At 56.5% G+C, this 21,536-nt stretch overlaps 1 protein-coding gene across 8 annotated transcripts; it reads left to right on the plus strand.

Annotated features, from left to right (window-relative positions):
- Nucleotides 1–169: 169 nt before the first annotated feature.
- NUMA1 (nuclear mitotic apparatus protein 1) lies at nucleotides 170–20,956 on the plus strand. 8 transcript variants are annotated; one of them, XM_053972038.1, is made up of 26 exons: nucleotides 170–996; nucleotides 3,681–3,753; nucleotides 4,685–4,773; nucleotides 6,493–6,572; nucleotides 7,268–7,350; nucleotides 7,439–7,519; nucleotides 7,797–7,881; nucleotides 8,281–8,407; nucleotides 8,957–9,111; nucleotides 9,455–9,572; nucleotides 11,009–11,126; nucleotides 11,472–11,612; nucleotides 11,916–12,038; nucleotides 13,082–15,187; nucleotides 15,859–15,900; nucleotides 16,812–16,880; nucleotides 16,961–17,092; nucleotides 17,173–17,391; nucleotides 17,493–17,617; nucleotides 17,713–17,956; nucleotides 18,688–18,955; nucleotides 19,068–19,204; nucleotides 19,315–19,515; nucleotides 19,871–19,981; nucleotides 20,069–20,230; nucleotides 20,424–20,956. In XM_053972038.1, exons 1-26 carry the CDS (start codon nucleotides 827–829, stop codon nucleotides 20,457–20,459), a joined length of 5,295 nt encoding a protein of 1,764 aa, XP_053828013.1. In that variant the 5' UTR covers nucleotides 170–826; the 3' UTR covers nucleotides 20,460–20,956. The 8 variants fall into 8 exon arrangements, with proteins under 8 accessions (XP_053828013.1, XP_053828015.1, XP_053828014.1 ...); XM_053972040.1 differs by having other exon boundaries at nucleotides 16,982–17,092; XM_053972039.1 differs by having other exon boundaries at nucleotides 8,284–8,407.
- The last annotated feature ends 580 nt before the right edge of the window (nucleotides 20,957–21,536 follow it).

The raw sequence follows: 21,536 nt of genomic DNA on the forward strand, positions 1-21,536 counted from the left end.
ACTGTTCCACTTGGGTTATTACTCAGGCAAGAAAAATAAGTTTCCAAGTCTGTTCATTAAAAAGCAGATGCTCGATAAACATCTGTTACTTCCTTGGAACAGATTATATCCAATAAGCTCAAGAGGGGCTTAGTCTGGGTGCTCTTTGTTAAGGCCAAGGCCTAACAAACATTTCTCAGGTCTTGGTGGGGCCTGGGCGGTGGTGGGGACATGCGCCACCACAATCCAGTCCATGACTAAACTTCTGTGGACCTCTACAGGATGAAATAGGGCTGTGGCCACGGGGACAAGCGCAGGACTCCCCAAGTGAGATGAGGCCCCACAAGTAGGTCAGGACAGGTTTGGGGGCTGGTGAGGACCCCTGCCTAGCTGGCACTGCAGGGCAGAGTGGGGAGTCTGCATGTGACACACCACCAGAGTCCCCCCATGTGTACCCTGACTCACTGTGGGCTTCCAGTACTCCGTGTGGCCCCACACAACCACGTGTCACACAACCTCCCCTCGTGTGTCCTGACCTCTCACTGGGGGGATTGAGACCCACGCTCCCTCACACCCCCGTGGTCCCATCTGTGTCACTATACCTTCACGAGTGGCCCCTAACTATGTTCCCCTTGGCCCCAGGCAGCCCTGTAACCCTCCCCCCCCCCCCCCCGACACTAGGGCTTCCGTCGCTTGGACTGTTGCATGTGTCTCCCAAGTAGCCCATGGCCCCGCGTGCGTACCGGTGACCGGCAGAGCGCTCTCCCCTACAGTCCAACGTGAGTGCCGGACCCCGCGATTCGCGGTCCGCCCGCCCGCGTGACGTCCCCCGGCTCGGTGGTGCCCAATGGGCAGCAGCGGGGGCGGGCGCTGCCGTTCGAATAAGAGCGGCCGCTGCCGTTCGAGTAAGAGCGGCCGCGGCCCGGGCCCTGGCCACTTCGGTCTGGTAGAGCATCGTCAGTACGGCTGGAACCCCGGCAACGCCGAAAACGGACACGATCCCCAGCCACGGTCACGGTACGGGGAAAGCTGAGGTCACCCGCGGGGCGGGCCCCGGTGGTTCCCTCGGCGGGGGTTCAGGGCCGCAGAGCGAGGCTGTGCTAGAGGCGGGCTAGGCGCGGAACCCTCGGGCGGGCGGGGCACGTGTGTGGCACAGCCTCCGTCTCGGCCAAGCTCAGCGGCGTCCCCGTCCCTAAGGACGGGGCGGTCGCGGCCGGAGCGCTGTGGCTCGGGCGTGCGGTTCTTCGTTTCTCGGGGCTTGGCAAAGTCGGAACCTAAGCCAGCGGCATTCGGCGACCGCGTTCCTCGCGAGTTCCTCTGCTGCCCCCAGCGCCGGTTTGAAAGAACCTTCTCCTTGTGCCCTTCCTGTGCCGAGCTCGGGGCAGCCCATCCTGCGTTCCTGAGCCTCCTCAGGCAGCCCAGGCACTGCGGAGATGACTTCCCAGAGTCTCTGGAACAGCAGCGAGGGGTGAGCGTCCCTTCCTCGCCCGACTCCTCCCTGGTCTAGCTGGTGACCCGTAGGGTCCGGTTCCCGTTGAATCCGTGGCCGCGGGGTGTGTGCGTATCGGGGGTAGTTTTTCAGGGGTCAGCTGGGATGTGAGTCCAGTCAGATTAGAGGGAGACCATCGGGGGCCATATTCTGCCGAGCCCCCGGTTTTTCTGAGCTGCTCTGGGGCCGGGAGCGGGTCTGTGCCGGCTACACTGGCACAGCTTTCCGTCACTTGGACTGGGCAGGGCAGTGAGCGCGTCGGACGCTTCCCCTCCCCATGGCGAGGCGCCGGAGGCTTCTGTGCCGTGCGCCTTTAACGAGCGCGGCCCCGGCGCGGTGACGTGCGGTGGCGCAGGGCCAGGAAGGGGAACGGCCGCCTGCCAGCCCCGCCGAAGAGAAGCTCAACAACTTTTCTTTTGTGCGTGGCCGCTGGCTCCCTGGCCCTTCCTGGCCTGCCAACGCTCATGGCGGATTAACCCCAGCGCGCCGACGACGGCCGCGCGGCCCCGGTAAGGCCCCAACAAAGACTTTCTGCCTGTTCCTTGTTTTGTTTTCCACGGGGCTGGGGGGAGCGAGGCGGGGGCGGCGAAGCTCAGCTCGCCGAGCTCCGCCGCCTCGCCGCAGCGTACGGCTCCCAGCCCGGCGCCTCGCGAGCCCCCGAGATGCGGGTCCACGGGGCCGGGGGTGGCATCGTCGGGCTCGCCAACATCCGGGCGCTCGGGTCGGCGGCTGCTCTCCCCCTCCGCCCCGCGCCAGCTTCCGTACCGGGAGCTGCCGTGGGTCGTTCACCCTGCCTGGGTACTTCCCGCAGCCGGACCCCTGGCCTGGGACAGCCTGGGGCCCGCGGGCGCGTCACCCGGTGCGTTGGCACGTCGGGAGCTCCGGAGCGCGGGCTTGCGTAACGCCGTGTTGTGACCGGAGCGGCGCAGGGGAAGGACAATGCCGCAGCCGCCGCCGCCACGTCCGGGGCTCGTTCCCCGGTCCCCACCGCCCCCCTGCAGCTGCTCTCTTCGGGGATGCAGCTGGAAGGCGCTCACGGCCGCTGCCGGGCTCCCCAACCACTTCCCGCCTGCCATCACGAATGGCACGTCCTCACGGAGGGTCATGGCGTTGTCTCAGGTGCTCCGGGTGTACAGTGTCACCAGTGACAAGCCAGACTGTGACCGCGGCAGGAGCGGGTAGCCCTGCCCGTCCAGATCTCACACCAGGCACCAGTATGTTTGCAGACTGGTTCTGGTAAAACCCAGCTCGATGCTGGTGGGACACGGTTTTCTCTGAAGGTCTGCATTCAGTGCTGCTCAAGTGCTTTGCCTTGTGCCTTTGGGTGGATTTTTAGGGAGAGGTCTTGGCTGTGCCACTGGGGGGAGGGACAGTCGTTGCTGAGTGACCCAGCCATGGGACACGGAGCTGGATTTTAGCCAAATTGGAGGGAGGACCTGTCCTGCTGAGGATCCCATGCTTCCCTGGACTGACAGCAGTGGAAGCTCTGTAGTCCCCAAAGCCATCGTGACTGGTTTGCTGTGCTGTGCTGAGCAGCTGCAGATCCCAGCCAGGCTCTTGGCCTGTCATGGTGCGGGTGTTCAGGTGCAATACAGAGTGAGGAGCCCCCTCCTTATCTGGGTGACTTTTTGGCTCCCAGCAGTCCCCTCCCCTGGAAGACTACCAGAGTGGCACTGGGGGCAGCCAGCGTGGAGGCAAAGGTCACTGTGAAGGGGACCTGGCAGTGATCCCAGATCCTGTCAGGACAGCTCATCCCTGCTCCCACCCAATGCAGCGATGTCCAGACAGCTCCCTGTACCCCCAGCAGGTGTTTTTTACACTAGCAGCTGTGGGAAGGGGAGCTGGCAGCGCTTCAATGGCTTGGCCACTGCCTTGCTGGGCAAGAAATGTTAGTTACATTTGGAGGGGAGAGGGAGGGAAGAAGGCACAGCAGGAGAATGAGGAGCCCGAGCAGCAGTTTTCCATTGACCCCTTGTCAGCATCCTAATCTGTGGGAGTGGACCTGGCTGCTGCTCAGCATTACTCCGCATTCTGAGCCTGTGGGGAAGCAGGAGGATGCTGGCTGCTCCTGCACAGCTGGGATGTCCCAGATGCAGGGACACATCCTCCTTTGGTGGGCACAAATGCCTGGTGCTGGGTGCAAGTAATTTAGTAACATAATTACTATAATTTACCTTTTTTATCCCCCCTCCCTCTTTGTTGGTGTTTTTAGGTCTGGACAGGGACCTGATAGGCTGGCCACAATGTCTCTTCACGGTGCAAGAGTTGCTGCTCTCCTTGCTTGGGTAAGTCCCCCCTCCTCTGCTGGAGCTCACTGTATAGGTGGGACATGCTGCTGCCAGCACTGGCAGCTTTGAGGCTCGATGCTGGGGCTTGTCACAGGAGGGATTGTGGCTGGGGCAGGACCTAGGGTAGTGCAGTTCCTACTGTTCCTGGGCAGGTGGGTGTTTGCAGGAGAAGCCTTGCTCACCCTTCCTGTTGAGCAACCAGAAATGCTGGAATGGCTTGGTCTGGTCATGGAAACTGCCTGGGAGATGGAGCTGAGCCTGAAGCAGGTAGCAGCTGTACTGTAAAAGGGTTGTTGGATCTGTCTCACAAAGCACTGCCGTGTCCAAGTGAAAACTCATAGAATGGTTTGGTTTAGAAGGGGCTTTTAAGCTCATTCAACTGTAATGCCCTGCCATGGGCAGGGAGACCTCCCACTAGACCAGTTTGCTCCAAACCACATCCAGCCTAGCCTGGAACACTTCAGGGATAGGACAGCCATGGTTTCTCTGGACAACTCTTACAGGGAAGAATTTCTTCCCAATATCCCATCTAACCCTGTCTCTGTTAGTGGGAAGCCATTCCCTCTTGTCCTGTCACTCCAGGCCTTTGTCCAAGTCCCTCTCCCACTATTTTGGAGCCCCTTTAGGCACTGGCAGGAGCTCTAAGGTCTCCCTGGAGCCTTCTTCAGGCTGAACACCCTCAGGTCTCTCAGCCTCTCCAGGGAAGAGGGGTCCAGCAGCGTGATAAATGAGACCTATGCCAGACTCCCAGATGTGGAGCTGTGGGGATCATGTTCATCTGTTCCCTGGGCAGGGGTGCTTTAAAGGGGTAGATTTACTTTCACCCTCAGACCAGTCTTGCTGTCCCCTGCCAGGACTGGAGATGGTGAGTGGCACTGCACAGTTTTGTCTTGGTTTCTGCCTTCTGACTGTCCCACCCCATTTCTAGGTGAACAGCACAAAGGTTTGTCCTGATCCCCTCAATGATCTGTCCCAGCTCCAGGACTGTAGTGTCTTCATCAGAATTATCCACAAAATGTGAGTATGGGGAGCTGTGTACACATTTCAAACCACGCAGCTGGGTCTGCACTGTCCCTGGAGCAATGGCCTCAGCTCCCAGGAGCTAAGGGGCTCCTGTCTTGGGCAGGGTGGGAGTGGGGGTCTTGGGGTATTTATTCCTCCTTGGCATATGAGATGCTGGAATCTCCATCTCCTCTATGGCACTGCACAGCTGGGGTCTGCCTGCAGAGCCGTTGGGTCGCACAGAGCTGCCCAGGGAATGTTTTGGTCAGAGTTCCTGTCATTTGAGACTTGTTATCACATCTGGCACTTAACATTTGGGTTTGCTCCTGGCATTGAAGAAGAGATCAGAGTGCTACTGCCAGTGGCACAGGGGTTCCTGCAGATACACAGGTGATTATTAATTTCTGTTGATGCCCCTCTGGTGAGCAAACAGCCCAGCAAGTTTTCCTGAGTGGCAGCCTTGGGATCCTGAGGAAACCTTTAATCTGGAAAGCAGTGTAAAGAATGACAGTTTCTGCCTCATTAAGTGCTTCTGTTGCCTGGGGATGTCAGGCTGCTGCTGAGAATCCCAAGCTGAGTATAGTGTGGTCAGGATGGAGCCTGTGTACTCTGTCCTGGGACCTGAGGTGGCTGGGCAGGGGTGGGAGGAATGCCTCCTTCAGGAATTGTGTTTGTTCCCTGGGAGTAAGGGGCAACTAAAATTTACAGGCCATAATGGGCATCAGAGGTGGGATGAAGCCTAGTGGTTAAGGAACTAGCAAAACAAATTGAGAGGGTGTGAGGCTGCCATGCATTGCTTTCAAACCCTTCCAGTGGGAGGCTCACTGGGAGCTTGTCAACTATAATTACCTCCTGTGCAGGGTAAGGAGAGCCTGCCTGGAGCAGGGATCTGCCTGCAGTGGGTGGGGAGGAAGGAGCTGCCTGCACCGCAGATATATTTAGTCAGACCTGGTTAATCTCCTGGGTCTGTGCTCCAGCTCGGATTAGTAGGGATCCTGGTGGCATGTGCTCTATAAAGAGGCCTGGCCATTGCTTGATAAAGTGGGGTGGCAGCAGGGCAGCTGCTGCCACAGCAGCTGCCTGATCTGAGGAGCTCCTGGTGGCACGAGGGGAAGTCTGTGAGGAGAAGCAAATCCTCGTGGCAGCCCCTGTCCCAGGCCAGGTTCCTGTTTTTGGCACCTTGGGAGTAAGTGACAGTACTGAAGCAGTGCTGGTCAAGCATGATTCATGTGGATTTTGGGCCATTTCTGAGCTGCAGTTGGGTTCAATGACCCTTGTGGGTCCTTTGCAACTCAGGATATTTCATGAACTGGTGGCTGCTCAGGAAGAGTGTAGTCGCAAATAAGAGCAAGAGGGAGCTTCAGCCTCCCCAAAATCCAGCAAGAAAAGCTCCAGGCTCCATGCATGGACTGGCTCCTGTGGTGCTTCCCGGCCAGTGGGCTCACCACAAGCTCCCTGTGCTATGCTGGATGGGCTGGCAGGCAGAATAGGAAGCAGTGCTGGGGGGGGGGTGTTGGCTGCCTAGTTCCAGCTGCTCTCCCAGCAGGGAGATTCCAGGGGATTCCACTCCTGTGCATTGCGTGGTTGGTCCTGGCTCTGCTGGCCCTGGTGTGGGGGCAGAAGGCAGAGCAGTGCCCCAGATCCAGCCCCTGGCTCAGCAAACTCTGCTGCACAAAACTCAGCATTAGTCTAATCCCTCCAGAAGGAGTTCATGCAAACCCTGCACTCTTCCAGGCACAGGAGCAAGGAAGGGGAGTCTGTGCTGGAGCAGCCGCTGTCAGAGAGGATCTCCTTCATCCATGGTTTCCTGCAGAGTAAGACCCTCCGCTGGTGCTGGGGAAAGCGACTGCCCCTGCTCAGTGCCCCTGACCTCTGAGGGAGTCTGGTCTGCTGTCTGCAGCTTCCCCCTCCACAAAGTGACCCCCTCACCCCACATCAACAGCTTTGTGAGGTGCCAGCAGCTTTCTTGCAGCAGCCTGTGAAATGGGAAAATTCCAGATGGAAATCCTTGTCAGAGCCTGGGTTCAGAACAAAGGAGGTCCTGGATGTGAAGAGCAGGGTGCCCATGGCTGCTCTGGTGATGCTGCCTTGGAGCAGTTTTCCTAGTTTGGTACCTGGAGTCAAGCTTTTTAAATCACAGTTGAAAACCTTTACCCAAGCAGAAATCCTGGGAGGGGAAATGGGAAGTATTTCACACTTTTGCTCAGCCTTTCCTTGAGGGAAAACACCATATCCCACCTCATATCCACCCAGAGATGGAGCTCTGGGTGGGGAGATGCCAAGGTGGAGAGGCTGGGATTTAGTGTGGAATTCCAGAGAGGGGGAATGAAAGTCGGTCAGAGTTAATGGCCAAGGCTGACCACTGGGGTATCAGGTCTGGAGCCCATCCTGCTCCATGTCCCTTCTCCTTGGGGATGCATTACAGTGCCCTCCTGGCCATGAGTGTCACCTCAGGGGAGGCAGTGTGCCAGTGGCTCCTGTATGACTGGGAATTCTGCTTCATGTGCAGAGCACTGCCGGCACAAATTGGCTGCAGAAAACCTTGTCTCTGCACAGAAACTCCTGGATGGAGAGGAGCTGGCGCTGGCCAAGGTAACTGTGTGGCATGTTTTAGTCCCAGATGGCACCAATGTGCTTGTGACTGGCCTGGGGTTAGTCATGCTTTTCCTGCCTTGCTCAGGTGGCCGTGCTGCTCCTGTATCACACCTCCATGAGTTCCAAGAACTCTGGGGACTGGAATGAATTTGACTACAAGACGCAGGTAATCCCTTTGGGGTTACTCCTCTGATGTGGGGTGCAGGGGGAAGCAGCAGTTCCTTTGGGGGAAGGTGCTCTGAGACATGCCCTCCTGGGTCTTGTTGAAAGATGGTGTGGAGTGGGCACTGTGGTGCTCACTGGTGGTTTTGGGATATCAAAAACGTGTGGCAAGTGTGGGCAGCAGCACAGGCAGGCAGAGAGCTGCCCACCGCCCCACACCTGCTATGGTGCTGCCTGTGACCTGCAGCAGAGCCCCTAACTCTGCAGCTCCTCCAACACAGGTTGAACTGGCATCAATCGTCAAATTTGTGCTGGATAACGAGGAGTGCCTGAATGAGAATCTGGAGCCATTTCTGCAGAGGAAAGGTAAGTGCTGGGCCCTGGCTTTTCCTCCTGTTTGTGCTGCTGTAGCTACCCAGCCATAAAGGCAGCTGCACAACCCAGACGTGCTCAGGTCTACAAAACAGTCCCCTGTAAACTCCAAGAGTAGGACTACCTTAGACCTGCTGGCTCTTCCTATTCAGCAGTACCTCAGCCTTTCCCTGGAGGAGAGGAGCAGGTGGGATGCTGACAGTCTTGTGGGAGCAGAGTTGCTGGGAAAGGACTGTGTAGCAGGAGGGAAGGGGATGTAGGGCAGGTTTATGGCTTTTTCAGTTGGCTGTTCCATCCCTACTGGAATTTGTGGTTCCCATGCCCCTGAGATTTCAGCTGCTCAGCCTCTTAAATATTAAAGATCACCGCCTTCTTCTCCCTTTTTATTTCCAGTAGAGCTGTCCTCATCCAGTTTGTCCAGCAGCAGCTCTGAGGAACATGCCCCATTGTTCTCTCTCCCGCACAAGCAAGAGGTGCGTTTCCTGGAGCTGCAGAGGATCGCCTCCTTCCCCAGCACCAAGTATGTGCCCTGCCTCCTGGCTTCCAGGGGAAATGAGGGAAGGGAGGAGTGGGTAGGGCAGCTTTTGGGAGACGCAGATGTAGCCAGGCTGCATGCTGACTCCCCGGAATGCCCTGTTCTGCCTTGGTGCTGTCCTGCTGCATGTTGCTTGGGCATGATGTGGGGATGGATGATGGAGGTGAGCTTGGGCTCTAGCTCCTTTTAGAATTATGGAATCATTCAGGTTGGAAAAGCCCTCTGAGACCACATTGAGTCCAACTGTGCCCTCGGTACTGTCAAGACCACCACTAAACCATGTCTCCAAGTGGAGGCATTTTTCCATATTTGCCCCTGGAGACCTCCAGTGAAAGACCAGCTTATATATTATCTCCTTTATTGAAATTGTTCTGTATGTGTGTTGTTCTGTTCCTAGATTTTTAAGGCAGCAGTTCCTTGGGGATACAGGCAGGAGAACCTGCCTCAGAGATGGGGGTAGCAGAGTGGGTCTGGCTGCATGGGGCCTGCGCTGGCTCAGGATAATCCAGATTGTGTGTGTGTGTCTCCTTGCAGCCTGCCCAGCACTCTGTCTTCGCCCATGGGGGACATCATGCAGACCCCCCAGTTTCAGCTGCGGCGGCTGAAGGAGCAGCTGGCTTTTGAGAGAAAGAAACAGGAAGAGCTGGAGGTGGAGGTGGCGGAGAATCACAAGCTCATCATGGAGAAGGGTCAGTCCAGGACGTCCTGGGGTGCAGGGAGGGGTCTGTGGGGCAGAGATCTCCCCTTGTTTCTCTGACTTTTTTGTTGTGACCCCACCACAACTCTGCTCATGCATGGTCCATCCTGCCATGCCACAAGTGAAACTCCAGGTTCCTTCTTCCATCTTGTATTCCCTTATATATCCTGGGCAACAAAAGCCATGAGTGAAGCAACAGCTATGCTGAGCAGCAGCACTTGTAGCCTGGCTCTTGGATCTCCTGCTGCAGAGGGTTTCTGTGCAGAAATGCTGTTGTGAGGGCTTCAGGTGACATGAAAAGTTTGTAACGGGCCCTTTCTTGCCCCCTTCTCCAGATGCTCAGATCACCACGATGCAGCAGCAGATTGATCGCTTGGTAAAGCTCAATGAGAAGCAAGCTGAAGACCGGCTAGAGCCCAAAGAAATGGAGGAGCTGAGGGAGAAGAATGAGAGGTAACTCTCCAGTAACATCCCCTCCTTCCTCCTAGGTGGGACCTTGTCACTCCCACATCCCCAGACTCTATGTTGTCTGTCTCTTCCCTAGCGGTGCATGAAATGGGAGAAAGCAAACCTTCTTGTTCCTCTGCCACTGGGGAGAAGACAGCATGCACAGAATCAAAAAAGGGCCTGGGTTGGAAGGGACCTTAAAGCTCATTCAGCTGGAATGTCCTGCCATGGGCAGGGACACCTTCAACTAGACCAGGTTGTTCCAAGCCCCATCCTACCTGGCCTTGAATACTTCCAGGGATGGGGCAGCCACAGCTTCTCTAGACAAACTGTGCCAGGGCCTCATCACCACCTTCTCAAGGAAGAATTTCTGCCCAGTATCCGATTTAACCCTGTCCTCTGTCAGTGGGAGACCATTCCCCATTGTCCTGTCACTCCAGACTCTTGTCCAAAGTCCCTCTTCGGCTATCTTGGAGCCCCTTTAGGTGCTGGAAGGTGCTCTGAGGTGTCCCTGGAGCCTTCTCAGCTCCAGGCTGAAAACCCCCAGGTATTTCCCAGTCTGTCTCCAGAGCAGAGGAGCTCCAGCAGCCCTTGGAGAATCTCCTCTGGACTTGCCCCAGCAGCTCCACATCTTTGTGATACTGGGGACCCCAAAGCTTGAGGCAGCTCTGCAGGTGGGGTCCCACCAGAGAAGAGCAGAATCCCCTCTTACCTTGTTGCCCACACTGTGGGATCAGCCCATGACACAGCTGTGCCACCATCACGCTGCCCATGCCCACAGGGCAGTTATGGCCTACAACCCATTTTTATTGCAGTGGACACGGATCCAGTCCCAAACCATGCAGCCTGTTCTACCAGCCCAAACTCTTAACCCAAACTCTGCATGGGAGCAGCTGTTCCTGTTATGTGAAAAAGGTGTGCTGCCCTTATTGGTCTCACCTGCCCTAGAAAAGGGGAAGCTTTCAGGATGATCCTGGAACTGCTGACTCCAGCCTATTTCCTAGGCCTTTACTTTGATCCCATGTACTGGGCTTCGTCACACACTTGAAATCACCTGTCACACTGTGTCCTGGTCTTTGCTCTGTCCCTGTGCCATTGTTTACTTAGGAAGGCTGCTCAACCTCCACTGGAAGTGCCATGTCTTTTTTTGTCCTTTCCTCACTTACTTCCCTTTGCAGGGGGGTGGCTGGAGTCCCACAGCTGCCTCTGCTCTCAGTTTGGAGCAGTTTGGCTTCTGCAAAGTACAAACATTGCTTATCTCTACTCTGCTTTGCCACCTGTTGGGACCCAGTTTTAGAGCTGGGTTGATGGTAGAGTCACAGCAAGGCATGGAGATCCCTTGGTACCTTTATCTGTGGCAATATCCAGCAGCACTGATACCTGGTGATATCCTTGTCTGCTGCCAGCATGCACCACCTCCTTAACCACCTCCTTTCCCGCAGCCTTGTGGGGCGCCTGCATGAGGCCTTCAGGCAGTGCCAGGATCTGAAGACTGAAAAAGCCCAGATGGACCGAAAAATCAACCAGCTCTCTGAGGAGAATGGGGATCTTTCCTTCAAGGTATGAGGTGCAGTGTCCTCTCCATGTCCCCACAGCCCAGTTAGTTGTGATGAAACCCAGGCGGGGGTGGATTTGATGGCAGTGCTGGATGCTGGGATGTTTATGGTTCTGCTAATGTGATCTTTGATCCAGTGACTAAGCCTGCCTTGGGCTCTGGATCCTGATCCAAATAGGAACTCTGGTGGGGGAATTGGAGCTGATTGGAGCTGTCTGCATGTGGTGAACACCCAGAACCCAGGATGCTCATGTGTGCTGCAGCTCTTGGGAATGGGGAGTAGGCAGAGCCCTGAACAGCAAAGGCACACTCTGCCTCTCTTCTGTACTTGGTGGATTTTCACTTGGCAGCTGCGGGAAATCGCCAGCAATATGGTCCAGCTACAACGAGCCCTGAACGAGCTCTCAGAGGAGCACAACACTGCCATGGCACAGTCACAGGAAAAGCAGCGACAGCTGGAGAAGGAGCTGCATGCAGCCCTGCAGGACAAGGTCAGGGGGCCTAGGGAGTGGTGGGTGCCCCCCTGTAGCTCCCCCATAGCCCCCCCACCAACTGCAAGCAGGGTGCAGCAGCCAGGAGCCTCCTGCCCATTTGTGCCAGCACACAGGGAGAAGCTGTGTAACTGTCAGCTCCTGTGGGAAACCTCTCCTGGTGGGATTGGCTGCTCTCATTGAATGGGGAGAGATAAAGCTGCTGGAAAAACATGGTGTCAGTACTGAGTGGGTGACTGTGCCTCTCCTTGGTTGGTTGGCTCTTCTGTCTTGCACCATGCTCAGTCCCATTTCTGTCCCCAGAAATGCTCAGAAGAGAAAATTGAGATTCTACAGGGAAAGATTTCTATGCTGGAGGACCAATTGGCCAAGCTGGAGGAGTACAGCACCCAGGAGAAGGGAGAAGTCATGGGGGACATTTTGAAGGTACACTGGGGCTCCTGCAGCAAGGGCTTTGAATGGTAAACTACTCCAGTTGGAGAGAGCAGCAGGTGCCAGGAGATGCATGGCAAAGCCATGTGGGGCAGAGCCTGATGCTCTCTGCTGCTGGACAGGGAATGTGGGGCTGAGCACTCTGGGAGAGCTCCTTTTGGACTGAATTTGCAAATACTGCTGTCAGGGAGGTGGTGGCTCCCCCAGCTTCCCACAACATTAATTGGCTGTGAAGAGAGCATCTCCTGCATGGTAAGAAAAAGGTGTTTGGTCCAAGGGAGCAGAATGGCACAAGGCTGAGGGGAAAGCAAAGTGCCCTGGGGGTGTGATGGGAGGGAAGGCAGGCACTGGGCAGTTCCCAGTGGGATGCAGCATGTGGGGCTCTGGAGCATGTTGGCTACAGCTTAAATAATACCTAGGCGGTGCATGTTTTGTCTCTGTAGTAATCTGACCTTGGCTGGGCACCAGGTGCCCACCAAGCCCTATTATCACTCCCGTTCCCAGCAGGACAGGGGAGAGAAAAATAAGATGGAAAAGAACTAGTAGGCTGAGATAAGGCAATTTATCTAAAGCAAAAAAGGAAAAGTGAAAGTTTATGTGTGCATAAGCAAAGAGAAAAGCTAATCTCTACTTCCCATCAGCGAGTGATGTTTAGACACTTCCTGGGAAGCAGGGCTTCAGCACGTGGAGTGGTTGCTCCAGAAGGCAAACACTAAAATAATGAATGCCCCTGTTCCTCCTACATCCCTTAGCTTTTATATCTGAGCTGACATCATATGGTGTGGAATATCCCTTTGGTTAATTTAGGTCAGTTGGCCTCGTTGTGCCCACTCCCAGGATCTTGCCCACTCCCAGACCCTTGCTGAGGGGGAATGTTAAGAGTTCATTTTCACTTAGAAGCTTTCACAGTGTTGTGCTTTGCATGGGTAGCTGGAAAGGTGTTGATAACACACCAGTGTTTTGGGTACTGCTGAGCAGCACTATGTCTCTGTCTCAATCAGACCCAATACAGTCTTCCCTGCTTTTCTCTTTGCCAGCTGGAGGAGCTGAAGCAGGAAGTGTCCAGCCTTACAGCCAAAGGACTGCAGCTGGAGAAGGAGAAGCAGCAGCTGGACAGCCTTGTCACCAGCCTCCAGAGCTCCCTCTCCGAGAGCCACCGGGCCCAAGAGAAACTGAAGCGAGACCTGCAGGCACAGGCTGCTGAGGGCCAGGCTGAGCAGCTGGCTGCCCTCAGTGTCCAGCATGAGCAGACCCTGCGGGAAAGGGACTCTGCCCTGCAGCAGCTCCAGCAGGCCAATGCATCCCTGAGCAGCCAGCTACAGGCCGTGGATGAGGAGAAGGCTGCACTGAGCTGCAAGGTCGGTGAACTGGAAGCCCAGATCCTGGAGCTGGGTGCCCAACGGCAGCAGGGAGTGGCAGCAGAGGCACTGAAAGCCCAGCTGCAGGAGCTGGAGGGCAGGCTAAAGGAAAGCCAGCAGAGGCTGGCTGAGAGGGAGAAGCTGGCCCGGGAGAACAGCCGCCTGCAGGAGCAGCTGCTCTTCCTGGAGGAATCCCTGCGGAACACTGAGGGTATACTGGAGGATGAGAAGAGACGGGCAGCTGAGTGCCTGGAGGGCAACCTCGCCAGGATTGCTGAGCTGGAGGCAGAGCGACAGCAGCTGGTTCAGGGCCGGGAGCCAGCTCTGCCAGAGCGGGATGAGGAGCTGGCCACATGCCAGGTGATAGAGGAGAGCCAGGAGCAGCCTGTGGGATCCTCTCCTGCTGCCCAAGGGGAGGACAAAGAGTGCAGGCGGCTGAAGCAGGAAATACAGGCGCTGAGCCGGGAGCACAGCCGGACCTGTCAGCAGCTGCAGGCTGAGCAGGAGAAGGTGGCTGTGCTGGAGGCCCAGGCAGAGCAGCTGGCTGGCCTCCAGGCTGACTTGTCCAGCACTCAGTCATGGGCAAAGGAGAAGGAGAGCGAGGAGCAGAAGCTGAGGGCCAAGATTTCATCTCTGCAGGAGAAGATGGCTGTGGCAGAGCAAACAGCAGCCCAGCATGTGGCCAAACTGGAGGCAGATGCCCAGAGAGCTGCTGAGGCACTGGAGGGAGTCTCCCAGCAGTTGTCCCAGGAGAAGCTCAAATCCAAGGAGTTGGAAGGCACCATAGATCAACTGCGGATTGCAGAGAAGGAGCTGGTGTCCCTCCGCTCTGCTGTGCAGGAGAAGGAGAGCTGGAAGGAACAAGTGTCCCAGTGTGTCCAGGAGATGGAGAGGAAGAACAGCCTGATCAGCAGCCTGGAGCATGAGGTCTCCATCCTCCATCATCAGGTGACAGAGAAGGAAGGGGAGAGCAAGGAGTTGAAACGCCTGATCCTGGCTGAGTCAGAGAAGAGCAAGAAGCTGGAGGAGAGGCTGCGGGTGCTGCAGACAGAGATGGCCACTGCAGCCTCCCGTGCAGCTGAGAGGTGCTCATTGATGAAGGTGGAGGTGCAGCGGTGCCAGGAAGAGATGGAGAAGCAGCGGATGACCATTGAGGCCCTGAAGAGGGACCGCCATTGCCAGAGCGAGCGGGAAGATGAGCTGCGGCAGGAGGCAAAGGCCTGCCAGGACAAGTGCCTACAGAAGGAGCAGCTCCTGGCTGCTTTGCAGCAGGAGCTTGACAGTGCTCGGGCTGAGCATGCCTCCCTGGAAAGCCAGCACCACCAGGACCTGGAGCAGAGAGCAAAAGCTATGTCCATGCTGCAAGCTGAGCTAGCACAGGCCAAGCTGGAGGTGGCTGAGGTGCCATCACTGCGGGAGCAGTTGGCAGAAAAGGACCAGGCCATTCAGCGGCTGCAGGCTGATGCAGCAGAAGCAGGGGTACAGCTGGCAGAGCTGCAACAGGCCAATGCTCAGCTGGCCGAGGAGAACCAGGGACTCAGCGAGAGCCACAGCCAAGGGCAGCAGCAGCTTGAGGCAGAACTGGGCCAGGCCAGGGAGCAGCACATGCAGGAGCTGGAGCAGCTGCGGGCAACATCTGAGAAGCTGGTGACCAGCAGCAGGCAGGAGGCTAAGGAGGCAGTACAGAAGCTGGAGGACCTGAGTAAGGAGTATGAGAGCAGCAAGGTGGCAGCCTTGGAAGAGAGGAAGAAACTCCTGGAAGAGAAGCAGAGACTGACAACTCAGGTAGGGGTTCCACTCCCAGCAGGAAGGATGTGGATGGGGGACCCCTCCTGGAAGAGGGGTGTGTTCAGCATTCTGCAACCCCTGAATCCATGTCCTGCTCAGCACAGGGACTAGGGGTGTGGGACACATTTCTAGGTGTGAAAGGGACTGTCACATTCAGGTGCTGCTGGAGTGTTTCCTGAGAAGGGCAGCGATGCTGGGGAATGATCTGGAGCACCAGTAGGATGAGCAGCAGCTAAGGGAGTTGGTGGGCAGGGGTAAGCCTGGAGAAAAGGAGGCTAGGGGGAAGCGGTCTGTCCCCTGAAAGGGTGAAACTGTTCCCTGAAAAAAGAGTGCAGCCAGGTGGAGGTCTCCCAGGTAACTTGTTCTCCCAGTTAACAAGTGGCATGACAATAGGAAATAGTTTCAAGTTGTGCCTGGGGAGGCTTAGGTTGGATATTAGGAAAAAATCCCTTCCCTGAAAGGATTGTCCAGCCAAGGCACAGTCTACCCAAGGTAGTGGTAGAGTCCCTATCCCTGGAGGGATTTAACAGACATGTGGACATGGATTAGTGGTGGTCTTGGCAGTGCCTCAATCTCAGAGGGCTTTTCCAACATAAATGACTCCATGATTCTATGAAAAACAGCCTATGCCTCAGCTGTGTACTCACCTCTACCTTTTGTGCTTGCAGGTGGAGCAGTTGGAGATAATCCAGAAGGACCAAACTAAACAGGTAACACACCAAGAGCTGGCTGCTCAGTGCCAGTGTACAGCCCTCCTTGTTTGTAACTTCCTGTTGGAGCCACCCTCTCCTCTTGTGAACTGTTCACAGTATGGACCCAGCCATGGGGCACTTGGCTCCAAGTCTCTGGGCACCTTCACCTCCAGGGGGTAGCAACTGGGGTCCCATCCTGCCACCTGCTCCCTCACATTAGTGCCTGCAACTTGGCATGGCTTCTTGCATGCCCCATGGCAGCACATGCAGCAAGAGGCTGCCAGGAGCATCCAGGGCTCCTCAGTGTAGGACTATCAGTGCTGTGATGGCTTCCTCCCCCACCTTTAACCAAGGCACAACCAATAGGAACAGCTGCAGTCAGACAGCATGGTCCAGATGTGGCTAAAGCAGCATTAATCTCAGATGTGGTAGGAGTTAGCACTTAGGAAACAATGCTGGAAAAGCCACATTTCCCTGTCCAGTCCCAGCCAGAGCAGCCCAGGACTCTGCAGAGGCTTTGTGGCTATGACCAGGGGACTGGGGGCTCCTCAAGCATCCCCTGGAACAGGGAGATCATGGCCAGGCCAGAACTTGGAGCAGCCAGCTACCGGTGTCAAGAGTGCTGGATTACTTGTGGGACTCCAGGTTGCAAGCGCTGGGGCACTGGGAACTTAACACAGGCTTTGCTTCCACTGCGTGGCTGCTCTTTACGCTTGGGTAGTTCCAACCAGCCTTGCTGTAAGGATTAACATGAGGTGACTGTCACCTTGCCATGTCCTGGGATCTTGGCGGTGGGTGGTGCTGAACGGTCGCCCTGTGGCAGGATTGTGCCTTAGAGCTGGCTAGAGAGGAGGGGCTGTGCTCCTCCACAGGAAGATTGTAGTTTTGTGCCTGGAGCGGGTCTCACCAAGCCATGTTCTTTCTTCCAGGTGGAGGAGCTGAATAAAAAACTGACTCAGCATGAGAAGGCCACCTGGGCCCAGCAGCAGAGAGTTAAAGTAAAGAGGGACTGAAAACCTGGGGGCTGAGCCCTGGAGCTGTTCGTGCTGCCAGGGGGCTAACCTGGGTTGCCTCTAAGCAAGTCTTTCCCTGCCCACAGGCACTCGAAGGGGAACTGCAGGCAGCGGTCACGAGCCATCAGGAGAAGGTGGCAGAGCTGCAGGTGCAGCTCACCCAGAAGGAGCAGGCAGCTGAGCACTACAAAGGGCAGGTATGCTGGGAGCTAATATGGTCCTGTTGTCCTTTACATTGCTGGGAAGCTTGACAGGATTCCTTTGCTTTATATCCTAGATGGAGAAGGCAAAAAGTCATTATGATGCTAAGAAGCAGCAGAACCAGGAGCTATCAGAGAAGCTGAAGGCCATGGAGCACCTGCAGAAAGAGAACACAGAGCTTCACAGCAAATCAGAGAGGCTGGCCAAGGAGCTACAGCAGAGCATCCTGCAGGCCAAGGAGTCTGAGATGAGCTGCAAGAATCTTACCAGCCAGATCCACAGTCTGGAAGCTCAGGTGAGTGGCATAGTTGAGCTTCAACCTCCTTGTCCTTGCTTCCATCACCACCTCAGTTGGAGGATAGATCCATACATTCCTCCCTGCTTGCCAAACGACAGGTACAGGAACTCAGCAAGTTCCAGGTGATGACTGCCACAGTAAAGGGACAGGAGACTTCCTGCCAGAGTGTGGCTGACCAGAGCACTGACAGCCTCGATGAGGCACAGCTGCTCAACTCCACCAGGTACCAGATCTATCTGCTTCCAGCACCCCAAAAATCCACTGTTCCTGCTGGCCTGGTAAGCCTGCTGGTGCTACCCTCATCCCCTGTCTCTGCAGGAAGGCTACCAGCTCTCAGTTGGAAGTCTCAGTGTTGCCATCAGAGAGTGAAGAGTCACTGCTGTCTCAGCGGCTGCCCCAGAGGAAGTCATCCCTGGAGAGTCTCTACTTTACTCCCATCCTCTCTGAGACGCCATCGCAGCTTGAGAGCAGCACCAACTTCCTGGGTGACTTCTCGCTCGACTCTGGGTGCAAGACCCGCTCCGCCCGGCACCGCACTACCATCAACATCACCATGACAGATGTGAGCAGGGGGCCCCTGATGGGGAATGCAGGGATCAGGAGTAGCACTGCAGAGGGACCCAGCATGCTGGGAATTGAAAAGCTGAACATGACCTGTCAATATGCACTGGCAGCCTAAAGTCCAGCCATGTCCTCGGCTGATCCCCAGCATTGTGGGAAGCAGTGCAATGTGGGGATTCTGCCCCTCTGCTCCACTCTGGTGAGACCCCACCTGCAGAGCTGCTTCCAGCTCTGGGACCTGCAAAATCAGAATGACATGGAGTGCTGGAGTGAGGACAGAGAAGGTCACAGACACTCTCCCAAGGGCTGAAGTCCCTCTGCTCTGGAGACAGGCCGAGAGAGTGGGGGGTGTTCAGCCTGGAGAAGAAGGCTCCAGGGAGACCTGAGAGCACCTGCCAGTGTCTAAAGAGGCTCCAAGAGACCTGGAGAGGGACTTTGGACATAGGCCTGGAGTGACAGGACAAGGGGGAGTGGCTTCCCATTGACAGAGGGCAGGGTTAAATGGGATATTGGGAAGAAATTCTTCCCTGTGAGGGTGGCAAGGCCCTGGCACAGGTTGCCCAGAGAAGCTGTGACTGCCTCAAGCCTGGAAGTGTTCAAGGCCAGGTTGGATGCAGCTTAGAGCAACCTGGTCTAGTGGAAAGTGTCCCCAAACAAGGGAAGCGGGGATGGAAGGAGGTGAGCCTTAAGGTCCATTCAACTGAAATGCATCTGTGGATTTTTCTCTCCCAGAAACAGGCAGAGTCTGACGAACTGGTCTGCATCAAGAACATCCCATTGGCTCAGTCCACAAAAACGTCTTCCCCTGCTAAGGGCCGTCTCTGCTCAGGTGCCTCCACTCGTTCCCTCACCAGCTTCCCCTCCCAGGAAACTCTTGCAAAGCTGGAAGCCTCTTCCCCAGAGAAGACCCCTGGCAATTCAGCACTGTTGGGCCTCCCTGGGTACCGGCCAATCACCCGTAGCTCCCTGCGCTTGCAGCGGACCAGCAGCTCCAGCCTCGGTGTGTTTGGGCAGGGTAGTCACTTGGACTGCTGGCTGTGGGGTTCTGCCCTGGCTTGGGGGAGTCAGGTCTTACATGGAACCCCCCTCATCCTTCCTTGCTTTGGATTTAGGCCAGAACACCATGAAGCTGGGCACATGCCAGGATGAGCCAGAGCAGCTGGATGACTGGAACCGCATTGCAGAGCTGCAGCGGCGGAACCAGGCCCGCCCCCCCCACCTGAAGACCAGCTACCCCCTAGAGAGCATGGTAAGGGGTGAGAGGGAGAGGTTAGGCAGCCCTTTGTCCAGAACTGGGGTTGGGAGGGGGTCTGGGAACGGACAGTGCCCCTCGGCAACATCCTCACGTCTCCTCCCCAGCCCTCCACTTCCTTGGGAACCATCACAGATGAGGATGTGAAGATGGGGGACCCAGAAGAGACGCTGCGACGTGGCAGCATGCAGCCCTCCCAGATCATCGCCACCAGTAGCCAGTGCAGCACCCAGGCCAGCAGCATCATTACCCGGCAGCAGAGGAAGCGCCTCTTGGAGGAGACCCACCAGGGCCCTGACACCCCCCCGGTGAGCTCAGCCCAGTTCCCCATCACAGTACACTATGGTAACAAGAGGTGTTCCAGGTTTTGAGTGAGCTTCTGTGGCCCTGTGGGTAACATCCCCATTCACCACATGTTCCCACTGATCCTCGATTCCAGTACCCAGTATTCCCAGCATCCAGTGGTGTGTGTAGTACTCATGATGCTCCCAATACTGGCAAGGAGGCCATTCCAGAGGTGAAGGGCTGAGCCTTCTGCCTTCCCTGGGCACTGCTACCCTCAATCACATCCCCTCCCTGTGGCCCCTCAGTTCCCTCATTGCTGCTAGCCCCACAGCAGCCTGACACCCAGATGGCAGTACTAGCTGGTGCCCTGTTTTCCAGTCCAAGAAGCCAACCAGCTGCTTCCCACGGCCACAGACCACCCAGGACCGCAGTGAGCAGAGTGGTTCCCAGGTCAGTCAACACAGCGAGCAGCCTGCCCCAGCCACACAAGTAAGCTTCAGAGGGAAAAAGAGGGATCAGAAGGGACCCCTCTGTCCTGTTTCACCCTGAGCTAATGGTCCTGCCCCTCTTTTGCAGGCTCAGAGACGCCAGTCAATGGCATTCAGCATCCTCAACACCCCCAGGGAGCTGGGGAGGCGCCTGCTGCGCCGGGCGGTCACCCAGAGGCGCACTCCCACATCCTCCAGCGGCACCCGCCGTTCATCCCGCATCGCCACCGCCAAGTCCCCAAAGGGCAAGGTACGTACTGCCTTGACCCCCTGTCATGCTCACCCCAGTGACCCCAACCCCTGCCTTGGATTCATGCAGGCCATGGGGGAAAAGGGGACAATCCCTGATGTCTCTGGGGGTACTATGGTAACAGCAGGTCCCAGCATGGGGCTTGGTCATGTTCATGGTCCCTAACATCCCATCTTCACTCTGTCCTTTCCAGGCCAGTCGCCAGTCACACAAGGACAAGCAATCCTGAGGTTTACCCAGTCCCTGCGTTGCTGGCTCTGCCCTGGCCCCCCACCTCACTATACCCTCACCTCTTCCTGTCCCCCCAGGGCTCAGGAGCACTGAGGGTGAACAGGTGAGGCCACCCACACAACTGCCTTGCATATCCCACTGACGACTGTGGGCATGCTCTGGGCATGGCAAGGCCCCCTTGCCCTTCCTGTACCCACTGTTACCCTAAACCCTTCTGGGACCCAAGGCAAGGGGATGCACAGAGGTTGAGGGCTAGAAACACACAGGAGTGCAGGGGCTGGCACCAGGCTGCAGCTGGAGGGGCTGAGCTCTCCCCAGGGATATCCTGCAGCCCCAGTTACAGAGACAGAGGTGAAACTTAGCATCCCTAGGGCCACTACCCTTGCTCCCTGTGTGTGGGACCCCCCCCACCTGCCCTGTCCTGCTCCTCCCAGGGAAGCTGAAGCAGCATTTTGAAATGTTTCTACTTGTAAATAAAGTGTATTTTTCACCTGATCTGGGGGTCCTGGCTTCCTCCTCCTACAGTTTCATGCACTGGAACCGTTATCAGGGTTTGAGGGGAAGAAAAGCATGACCTCCTCCTTGCCCTATCACTGAACTACACAGGGTGTCCCAAGGCAGGATGCTCACGCAGGGAACCTGCTGTACCACCAAGCAGTCATAGTGCAGATTTCTGTCTTTCTTCTTTTTCTCCTTTAACTTACTCTTCTCCAGTAGCAACCCCTGCCATTACAGTGCTTCAAACCACACCAAACCTGGCCATGGGGCTGGAAGCACCTTCTCCATCCTGACACCAGCCTTGCCACAGATGTCTGGGGGCTGCACTGTCTCTGCCCCTTGGAGTACTGCAGGTTCAGCCCTCGGGGTGGTGATACAGGGTTTGTCCCCAGCTCTACTGTCCTACTGCAGGCACTGAGGTGAGGATGGGGCCCCTGGTGTCTCCCTGCAGTTGCTGGCATGGTGCTCCACCTCTGCCACACCAAAGGGTAGCTGGCAAATGGGGCAGGGCACTGAGACATCAGGGAACAAGGAAGGCCAGGCTACGGTGGGGTCTTCTCCACACTGGGAGGTGTGT

The sequence above is a fragment of the Vidua macroura genome, chromosome 2 (genome assembly GCF_024509145.1).
Source record: "Vidua macroura isolate BioBank_ID:100142 chromosome 2, ASM2450914v1, whole genome shotgun sequence".
NCBI lineage: Eukaryota > Metazoa > Chordata > Aves > Passeriformes > Viduidae > Vidua > Vidua macroura.